General features: G+C 40.5%; 1 protein-coding gene across 10 annotated transcripts in view; it reads left to right on the top strand.

Moving 5' to 3' along the window:
* ANO4 (anoctamin 4) overlaps nt 1-11,453 on the top strand; it is a 445,901-nt gene that overhangs the window by 290,948 nt on the left and 143,500 nt on the right. For all 10 annotated transcript variants that reach the window (XM_032346621.1, XM_032346625.1, XM_032346622.1 and 7 more), the window contains one exon: nt 9,536-9,667. In XM_032346621.1, the coding sequence (XP_032202512.1) occupies nt 9,536-9,667 (132 nt within the window). The remainder of the gene's footprint in view (nt 1-9,535; nt 9,668-11,453) is intronic.

Raw genomic sequence — 11,453 nt, 5'->3', positions numbered from 1 at the left:
GTCTTATGTAATCATTTACTCTGAGCTGAGCTAATGGTTAAATTTGGAGACCATTGCATTTCTCTGAAAATCCTTTTTTTTTCAGTTCTGTGAGAATTAAGATTCATGTTTGCTCTGTTTATGTGCTGTGCAAAATATAAGAGTAATTGACATATTCTAGTGGGTTTACTCAAATGCATGTACATTCAATAAAGTATGATATAAGAATTGACATCCAAAGAAACCAAGATGTGTTTTCCAAAATTTCCCTGTGCAATATCTTTACTTAGCAGTGCTTCTTTGCTTAGACTGTAGCCATGGCATTTGGATTCACCATGATTTAGATTAGTCCCTTGTCATATAATGACCCTCTATAAAATCCCAAGATAACATATTAGCCTATATCAGTAGTCCTCTATAGTATTCAAACTTTAACCAGCATTAGAATAACCTGGAGGGCTTATTAAAACACAAGATTGCTGGACCTGTCCTCTAATCTATGGTGTTGATGTCCACCTCTCCACCTGGATGGTATGTGAAGGCAAGGATGGCTTATCCAATTCTATATTTCTGGTACCTATCACATAATAGTTGGGATGAATGGGAAAATGAATCTCTACACATGTGAAAAGATTTGAATGAGGAAAAAGGAGATCACAAAGAAAAGCATAGAAAAACCAGTGTGCCTGAAGTGTCAGACACAGACTTGGAACTGAAACATTTGCCCTCACTGTAGAGGAGGGGTAAGCAATGAGGGCTTGAAAGAAAGTGGTGTAAAAGGAACCATAAATCTCAAACTTGGATTGGACATCAAATGTCATCAAGTCCAGCCATTCAGCAGATACCTGAACCTCTGCTATATGGTCAGCCAGCCCATGTTTGAACATCTGTGGAGACAGGGAATTTCAGAACACAACTGTGGGTACCTGACTTTTAGGAAATTCTTCCTTAAAATAAGCCATAATCTCTCTGTCCCTTCAGTTTTTACTCCAAAGAACATTCAGATTACAGTTCTCCCTGGATAGATGAAAATAATCTACAGAGCAAAAAGGCAAAATGTATGAGAAAGATTGTGAAATTATAGGCAAAAAGACTTATTATTTGGAAATTTGGGGGGGGATGAGAAAGAGGTTTCCATATCTAAGGAATTGGAAAAATGTTGAAAGTAAAAGGAGAGTGGAAATTCAGAAGAGATATGGCTATGGTGAGAAAGATGATGATTTTTGTTTTAATAATCTTGTATTATAACTCACAGTAGGTCTTTGACACATAGGTGTCCTGAGGCCCTCTGGAAATGATGGCAAAGCAATTGAGAAAAACAAGGCTATTGATGGCAAAGCAATTGAGAGCAAGGCTAGAGAATCCAGTTTGGGAGTCTGAAGTATAGAAGTCATGACTTGAGTCAGAGGAGTGGATAGAGTTCCCCAGGGAAGGACTAAAATGCAAAAAGAAGGCCAATGGCAAGTCCTTGGAAAATCTCGTTAAGAAGGCAGGAAGAGATGGAAGGAAGATGAAAAATATTAATTTAAGAAAGAGGCAACCTAAGGGAGGACAATGTCAAAGGGACCAGGAAAGAGTTCCCATAAAAATGGGTGTTCTTCAACTTCTGATGGAGGCTGAGAGATGAGAATCGATTTTTAATATTTAGAAGTTAGTGATAACTACCATGATAGCAGTCTCCGTGAGAGATGGTTCTCAAAGTTGAGTGGACCTCAGGATTATCTTCAGGGTTTTTTAGTACTCAGCTTATCTAGCCCATTCCATGAGTTTCTGAGATGAGGCACAATATTTTGCACCTCTATCAAGATCCTTAATGATGCTAATGTGGCTGATCTGGGACTACGTTTTGAGAATGAGGGCTGCAGAGAGGAGGGTAATAGAAACCAGATTACAGCTGGTGGGGGATGGAAGGCCCTGATGAATTAGAGGTAATGAGGGATCAATACTACCCTCATAAATTTTGAGACAGAGGAAAATAGAGAAGGGACAGGCTTAAGAACAGTAGCCAAGAGAAAGGACGCAGAGGAGAGGAGACTGTGTGACAAGGGACCAATCACATATTCTCCATGAGCAGCAGAGAGGTTTTGAGTGAGTAGGAGTTTGGGAAATCCTCGTTTCTTGAACTGAAAGCACAATTTACTGAACAGTATCTTTGGCCTGAAAAAGTCAGGCCATAAGAGTGCATAAATCATAACTTTAAAAGAATTCAGGCATTGGAAGTCACAGAAAGACTCAGACAAATGAAGGCAAGAGAAATCCTAACTAACTGGTAGTATGACCCATCAATTCAGATTACCTTTTAAGACATTCATTGCTTACCACATCACTGTAGTGGTATACCTTAGTGAAGCCCAATGTCCGGTGTCATTTTTAAAGTGCAGTTTGTCAGAAATTTTGGTATCTATTTTAAGTCTTGTTTCACCTCAGGACAGATTTAGACAATGGAAAGTATCTCTTTGTAGACAGCTCTGATAGGCCAAATTGAAGGGCATATCTATATCTGGCTGTCCTGGTTGTACACCAGTAATAAAACATTGACTCAGTATTCTAAAATTCTCTTGTCATACTAAATATGGATATTCAATTTAGGTTTTAGTTTCATCCACTTAAATAATAATTTCATTGCTTTGCAAAAGCCTCCCTGAAACAACCTTATCTCCTTTAAAGCCAAGGGAAATTATATTATAAAATTTCTGAGCAGGCAGAAACATAAAGCATCTTTTCACAAATATCTTTATTTTTGAGAATCACCTGACTCCCATAAAATACACTCATGTAATTCAGATTTATATTTTTCGATTAAATGCTATTTTCATCATGTACTTGGTCCATTAAATGCTCCTTTGACTCTTTGGGAAGATTTATAGGCCTTATAAATTGTCTATTCAATAAAGAAAGGGAATTTATCATCCGTCTTTCGCCCCCCTCCCCCATTTTTGCCTTTGCTAAATACTGCAAATAGAGTCAGTAGAAGATGTGATTACAAAGGAACAAATTGGATTATGGTCAGTGGTTTGTAGCTAATGTCTCATTACTTCTCATTCCTTTTCCGTCCACTCGCCCATATGCACCTGCCTGATGTTATCCTTTGCAGTCATTTGGCAAAATGTCTGCTGCCCCTGCTACGTGATACATTCAGTGCAGTTGTAGTCTTATCAGTTGCATATACAGGTAAATGACAAAATGACTTATATTTTCTATCCTACTATTAAAAAATTAATATATGTAAATGTTCCAAAGCCTTTGGAATCTGCTATGAGATATTTAGGTTGTGCCCCAGTTAGTAGCCTTGTGACCTAAAAGAATCCTAACTCCTATCCAAGAAGAGGCTATAAATATAGGAGACTTGGCTCTCAGAAGAGGAAAAAGAAATTCAAGGCTCCTGCTGTCTAACTGTTATCAGTCCAGGAGGGCTTCATTTATTACAATGTAGGGCTCTGTGTGGTGCCTCCACTTTAAAAAAAAAAAAAAGAAGAAGAAGAAAGAAAGAAAGAAAGAAAGATAGAAAGAAAGAAAGAAAGAAAGAAAAGTTTATTTGTATGTTCCCTCTAGGTATATCATCCCTGAAAATGTAATCTGTTAGAAATGTGATGCTATTCTAATATTCTGGTCTGGGGAAAAGCAGGTGTCTCTGGAGTAGCCTATTTCATTTCATTTAGCCTAATTAAGTTGTCAGTACAAACTCCCTCCTGGGTCCTGGTGGCTCTAGGGAAAGGCCTTGTCTTCTTCAAGGTATACCCACAGCATCCAGGTTGGGGCTCTGCACACAGCAGGTAATTTATAAAGGCCTATTGATGGCTTAGTATGCAGGGAGTGAAGCCCTTTGGCATGTGGCCTTTAATTATCACAACTCCTAAGGGGAATAGGATAGTCTTCCCTTTGCAGCTGAGGGAACCAAAAATCAAAGAGGTTCAAGCAGAACCTTCCCACAGCACATTTCCAAGGCACAGCTTGGGAAGGTGCAGCACACCAGAATGGGCAGTCTGTGCCCATCTGCCTGTGCTGGGCTGCCAACTCTTTACAGCCACGCCGGATCTGACCTGTCATGAACCAGAACTTGGCAGGGGTGGGGTGGTGGGGTGGTGGTGGCTGAACTTACTGTAATACTTTCTATAAAAATATCCATCTTTTAGTCCAGATACTAGCTTGAGAAGTTAAGGCTAGAAATGCCCAAGTGCATGACTGATCCATTGTCTCCTTACTGATTTGCCTATATAGTCTATAATACTCAATAAATGAGCCTCTATAAGGCTCAATAAATGGCAGAAATAGAACAGTGACAATGTGTCCAACAAAAATCAATACTAAATCAATAAGCCAACATTTTCTCTTTGCTTTTCCCAGTCAGTGAAGACTTTATTAAGTATGCCCAATTCCTATATTTAAGAGACAAATTGGATACTTTCTAGTTAGTTGGTTCCTCAACTCTGTAACTAAGAGAATTTCAGGATTGTCTCTTTAGGGAAGTTTATTAGATGGAGATGGGGGCACAGACTTCAATATAGAAGTGAGAATCTTAGTTCTTGAATTCCCATTGATAACTCTACATAAGAGTTTATCATCCTCATCATCTTCTTCATCCTAGACATCACCACTGAACTGAGCATTTTGTACATATAAGGCAATGAGCAGACACCTGATATTTGTTATCTTGTGTAAGTCCTCACCACTGACTCATGAAACGGGTGCATTCACTCAAAGAAGTTTAGTCACTTACTCAGTGTAGGACTTATCACTAGAGAGATGTACAACAAATTGTGAACCTACTTTAACTTCAGAGTCCTTCATCTGTATGAAAGGTTATCCATTATATTGTGAAAAGGAAAGCTCTCTATTAACTTAAGTTTGTTTAGGATATAGCCAAGATACTATTGCCCAAATCACCAGCAACATGTAGTATCTAAAAAACAGCAGAATCAGAAACCCAACGTGGGTCTCATGCTTTCCAGCCTGGTGGTTCTTGCACTATGTGTTTTTATCTTGCACTGTTGAAGAGGATCCTCAGTGATTCCTAAGTAGCAAGTTTCGTATGAGAGTGTTTGTTGAAGAGTGGCCAATAGTCATCCAGCCACAGAGAAACAGATCCTTGTTCCCAGAGCTGGGGACTGGCAGGTGGAGTAGCATGTGGAGTGTTAGCCTCAGCATAGGGAACCTGACCAGCCATTGCCAGGTCTCAAGGAGAAGACCAGATCAAGACTGTTTTCAGAGGTGTATTAATTTCCTATTACTGCTGTAACAGATTCCTGCGAATTTAGGTGCATAAAACAACACAAATTTATCATCTTATAATTTTGCAGGTCAGTAGTCTAGGGGAGGAGGCTTAACTGATTTCTCTGCTCAGGGTCTCTCAAGGCTAATGTCAAGGTGTTGGTTGGCTAAGGCTCTTCTTGAGGCCATGAGGGAGAATAATCTTTAGGCTTGTTCAGGTTGCTGGCCCAATTCAGTTCTGTGCAGATTCTTTAGGACTCTTAGACAAAGGTAATTTTCAACTTCTAGAGGCTGCTTGCACTCCCTGGCTGCTGGCTTTTGAAATCCAGCAATGCCCAGTTGAATCCTTCTCACACTTTGAATCTCTCTGATGTCCCCTTCTGCCTCCTCTTTGCTATGTCTAGATAGAGAAAGTTCTCTCCTTTTATTTATTTTTCTATTTAAAATCAATTTAATTAACATATAGGGTATTATTAGTTTCAGGGGTAGAATTTAGTCATTCATCAGTGACTTACAACATGCCGTGCTCATTATATCAAGTGCCCTGCTTAATGCCCATCACCCAGTCCCCATCCCCACCACCCACCTCCTGCTTATTTCCTAGAGTTTAGAGTCTCTTATAGTTTGTCCCCGTCTCTGATTTTATCTTGTTTTATTTTCCCCCTCCCTTTCCCTATGTTCACCTGTTTTGTTTTTTAAGTTCCACACATGAATGAAATCATGTATTTGTCTTTGACTGACTGACTTCACTTAGCTAGAGGATATTATGCTAAGCAAAGTTATCTCCTTTGAAATGGCTCATATGATGAAGTTGGGCCCACCTGAGTAATCCAGGATGCTCTCCCTCTCTAAAGGTCTATAAACTTGCTTACATCTGTAAAGTCCCTTTGCTGTGTTGCATGACATATTCACAGGTTCGAGTGATTAGGATACACACATCTTTCAGGAGTTGTTCTGCCAAACAGAAGAGGGTACAAGCTGCTATCCACATTTGAGTATTTGTTTCTGTCATTTTGAAGAGCACACAGCATGGACCAGCATATGTGGTAGAACCTGTACAGTCCATGATTTGTCCTCCTGCTTCTCCTCAGGTCACCCCACTGAAGGCCTATTCACCTACCCCAACCCTCAGCCAGTGTCTCAGGGGTTTTGTTTTTAAGATACTTTTTGAATATCTTTTTTTCCACCATAGTGTTTTAAAAGCCCAGGTCCTCTGCTTTCCATCACTTTCATATTAGCCTCCCTTGTCCTTAAGAAGTTGCTAATGACACTGTTTACCTGGCAGTTTCTGCAAAGCATTGCGTGCACACCATGTGTAGGCTTCCTAACAACATCAGTAAGATGGTTGATGATGATGATTAGTACATTTTAAAATAAGGTTTAAACAGGTGAGTGATTCCTGGAAGCTCACACAGCTGATAAGCAACAGATCCAGGGTTTAAGCACCCCATTTCCACATCCCCGCTTCTTTTAGGAGATCCCTTCTCTTCCCTCCACTTCTGGCCCCTCCTCATTTTTCAATGAATCATTTTCATTACCCTGTTCCACTCTCTCTTCACCATCTCCACATTTCATTTAAATTGTGGTGCTATAAGCTGTTGCCGAAAGCTGCCATTTCATTCCCATAGAGTATTGATGCCTGCTTTTTCACAGCTTTATTTGTTTTTATCCACACTGAGCACTGTACCCAGCTAGATTTAATTCATAGTCGTGGCACGCAGAGCCCAGATTCTGTAAGAATGTGAACCTTGCAAAGTGTAATCCGATTAGTACTGCAGACTGGAGATGTGTGGGAGTAAAAGCTCTATTATGAAAAGCTCTGGGCCAATGTCCTTTTTCTTGAATGAGTTTAAAGGCAATCAGATGAAATAAAGCCAGGAGTTACGGGGAAGACCACCAGCTTAGCCTAGGAAGTATAGTTTATGAGTCAATTTAAGGACTAAATCATTGAACTTAGACAAGATGTAGATGCCAGTGAAACACAATTAACTTTGAAGAAAGAAAAGAAATGTCAAGAGGCAAGCTGGTTGTTCAATTCTTATTTGGGGGGGAAGATAGTAATATTAGCAGGTACTCAGTGTACACCATATTTCTGGAGATTTTATGTATATACTGATTAATCACCATAACCCTATGAATTGAGTATTATCATGCCCACTTTTTTAAAAAAGGAAATTAAGGCACAACAAAGTTAAATAACTTACCCAAGGTCACACTGCTAATATTTACAGAACCAGGATTTATTTTTTTTTAAGATTTTATTTATTTATTTGACAGAGGGAGAGAGGCACAAGTAGGCAGAGAGGCAGACGTGGGGGTGGGGGTGCAGGAAGCAGGCTCCCGCCTGAGCAGAGAGCCTGATGGTGGGGCTTGATCCCAGGACGCTGGGATCATGACCTGAGCCGAAGACAGAGGCTTAGCCCACTGAGCCACCCACACGCCCCCAGAACCAGGATTTAAATTCAATTACTGCAACCCCATGTTCTCAGTCACTGTGTTCTACTGTGTCTCTGATGCACATTATGTCACTGTACTTCAAGTTTTTTTTAAAGAGTGGTGAGGGAGGGAGGACCAGGAGAAGGAAGGATGGAGGAGATGGGAACTGTTTCCTCTCATCCCACTTTGGGCTCTTCCAATTTGCTCTTCTTTTCTGGGCACATGACCTTTAGTAGAATCTTGATTTCTGTGCATGTATATGTGGTAGCTATGAGTTGTCTTTGAGAGGAAGGGCCTAGAAAAGTTGTGAGAATCTTTCCACTTTGAACTTTCAGGGGTTCTGAAGAAAGTCCAGCCACCACTGGGCAGAAGGGGGTTATAGTGAGACTGGAACCCTGCAGAGAATAAAAGAAGTGGTAAAAGAGTTTCCTATTATTGTTCATCTTGGAGCTGATTGGTTATAGAAAAAGCAATTCCTTAACCTGGAAATTTCATTGAAAATGATAAATTGCCTTGTAAATATTTTTTGAATTGGAAAAAAATCCACCCAAATTCCATGTGTAATTAATAGACTTAGAAGGCATTTAGATATTTTCTTCATTAGAAGACTTCATCTCTTCTGTAGTTCTTTTTTTTTTTTAATTTTTTATTTTTTATAAACATATGTTTTTATCCCCAGGGGTACAGGTCTGTGAATCACCAGGTTTACACACTTCACAGCACTCACCAAAGCACATACCCTCCCCAATGTCCATAATCCCACCCCCTTCTCCCAAACCCGCTCCCCCCAGCAACCCTCAGTTTGTTTTGTGACATCTCTTCTGTAGTTCTTAAGAACTACAGAAGTTCTAGTAGTTCTAGTATCAACTGTTTTGATGTGGTGATCACTAACATCAAGAGCCCCAAACCTGCTTTCCATTCCTGGCTTTATTCACTGGCTGGGTAATTTGAGCTGGATACCTAACCACCATGGATTTCTTCTGTGATGTGTAAAATGAGTATGGTACCTGTTCATTCTGCCTTACTGAGATGCTATTTGATATGTGCTCTTGGAAGACACTTGCTTTAGTGGATATAGATACCTGATATAGCACAGTTGTTTTTAAGTATGCTGTGCATTTTGTTCCTTCTGGTGGTTTTCTGTGAATAACTGACAATCTGGTCACTTGGAAGTCAGATGTTTTCATAAGCAGAAGCCAGAGGAAATCAAGAGGGGGCCAGGGGAAAACTGTCTTGTAAACCACCTTCACAACACTGTTGTTTTCTGTGACTTTGCATCCTTGTGCACCCTGGCCAGAGTGACACATGTGTCATCGTGCCCCTGTACCTTGAGAGCCATGGAGTCAGCTTAAAAGACAGAATGAAAGCTGAACTGCCTGATGTCTGAAGAGAGGCAGCTCAGGGAAGGTGTGAGAGGCAGGAAGCAAATCATGACATCATGCTCTGTGCACACAGGCAACCCATTGGGATGTTCTGTCAGCTGCCCTGCTGAAAGTTAACTACAGCTAGAGCACTTCCCTAACCAAGAGAAGATGGGGAAATTTTCCAAATACAGAATGAATTTCTAGAACCTGCAGAATGTAAGAAGTTAAAGTCTCTGCTGCTTTGCTTAAGGGGCTGTCCAGTTCCTTTCCAGAGCCTTCCAGGCTTGGTCATTTATTGGCATGTTGGTGAACACATAACACTCGGCCACTATTTCATAGACAATAATTTTGAGGTCCTGTGATGAGACTGAAAAAACACTGGAGTTGAGACTCTCTTCTTTCTGAAATGGGGTGTCATGTACTCATGTACAATGGGAGTGTCTGGGGTATCTGGTGTTATAATTATTGCTCTGTGGAGGCTTCCCTCTTATATTTTGGGGCAATGCTGACATGCTGTACTCTTTGGTCTTGCCTTTCATGTACCACAGGATCGATAAACAAATAAGCAGGTTTCGGAGATGGTTACCTAAGAAGCCCATGAGGCTGGACAAGGAGACACTGCCAGACCTGGAGGAGAATGACTGCTACACTGCCCCTTTCAGCCAGCAAAGGATCCACCAGTGAGTGTTTCGTGTGAAAGCCTTTGTCTTACTAAGGACATGCAGCTGTGGTAGACCTTCTCCTGCACACCTTTGAGTCCTTGGCATGTGGAAGGAACAGCTTAGTGCCCTTCTTCCCTGAAAGTCCTGTGAGTGTTCATATCCCTTTTGTATTTGGGTAAGCTAACTATTCTAATGAACAATCTCCATATCTCAGTGGCCTGACACAGTAGAACATGTGTTCATATATTTGTTGGGTAAATGACCTTCTCCACAGTGATTTAGAGACCCAGGCTCCTTCTATTTTGTGGCTCTGCCAGTCCCCATGCTCAGAGCCCCTTCAGGCTCATCATCATCTAACCAGCAGACAGGGAAGTTGGTCTACCCTTGACCCTATTGAAAAGAGGTGTCATCGGTTTGTTTTAATCAATATCTGTTCACTTCTCTATTTCCTTTTCTTCAGCAACTCACCAGGTTCCCCCAGGAAAAACCACATTCCTGAGTAGCCCACTTGCTGGCTCTTCCATCAGACAGTCTCTGAACAGTGATTTTTCACTTTTGACATGCAGGGGGAAAGGTTGGCTGAGTAATTGAGCCTTTGGGGTATTGCAAAAGTGATAGAGAATTGACTCTGAAACTTCTGCAATGACAAGAAATTGCGATGGTGGGGTCAGTGGTAGGAGAGAAAAGCATGCCAAAAACTGTAAACAACTAGGCAAAAACAGCCTCTCAAAAGACAAGTAAGTTTGGCCCAGCCTTGCTCTCAGCCAGACTTCCAGAATTCCTGGCTCTCCCCACTCCAGCCATAGAGACAGCCTCAGTAAAAAGGACTTCCCCAAGGGGAGGAAGAGGGTAACAGATTTTTTGAAAAAAAAAATAGGTTGCTAACTTTGAGGGAAAAAAAAGCAACAACAACAAAGGGCAGTCATCAAGTTGCAGGGAATATATGGTTGGGGCATGTTTTGGCAACAGAAAATCAGTTAATGTCTTTGGACTTCTAGAAGGTAAAGGAGAAAAGAAAAATCAAGGAGTAGATGTTCTGCATCAAAATATATAATGTATAACGCAAGGGAAACAACTTTGTAAGCCTCTAAAATAGCAAAACTTTTGATCCCCGAAAGTCAGATTGATGCCAACCCAGCCACATTATGGGAATATTAAAAAAGGCATTGAAAAAGACATGAAACTCATAGCCAGGCCCCAAAATCCTAGTTAGATCCTCTGCAGGAAATAAGAAATGGAAAAGTTTCACGTTAACTCCAAGATCAAGACTGTGTTGTTTATCGTAAAATTTCCTGGACAAATGATTGGATGTTTTAAATTTTTCTGGAGTAGAGTCTGGTTTACATGCAGAATTTTCTCTTTGCCTCTCACCTGCCCAAGAGAACACCTAGCACAGTACAGGAACATCTCACAATTTTCAGATGGATTACTTATCAGATGGATAAGTAGGTAGTTAGAAGAATCAAGGAAATATAGGGTATGTGCATAGGGTTTTGCTTTGCTTCAAAGGGATATATGTAAATAGAAGAGGAAGATTTTCTACTACTCATCTTCATGCTGGTTACATTTCCTGATGTTCTTTCTTGCTTTAGAACAAATTTCTTAGCAGAATTCTCAATGTCAGAAGCATCTAGGCACCCATCAGGATTTCTAGAAAATAGAACCAAGATTCATATCTTTATAAGTATTTTAAAATATTTAATAAATGAGGAATGATAGCCTGTGAGATCACAAAAGTACTCAGCCATCTCCATCACAAATTTACGAGGCCCTTTTTTTTTTATGTTTGGGCATTGGTTCACTG

Source organism: Mustela erminea, chromosome 6 (genome assembly GCF_009829155.1).
Source record: "Mustela erminea isolate mMusErm1 chromosome 6, mMusErm1.Pri, whole genome shotgun sequence".
Classification (NCBI taxonomy): domain Eukaryota; kingdom Metazoa; phylum Chordata; class Mammalia; order Carnivora; family Mustelidae; genus Mustela; species Mustela erminea.
Note: the sequence above shows the minus strand (reverse complement) of the source record. Positions and strands in the feature narration are given on the sequence as shown.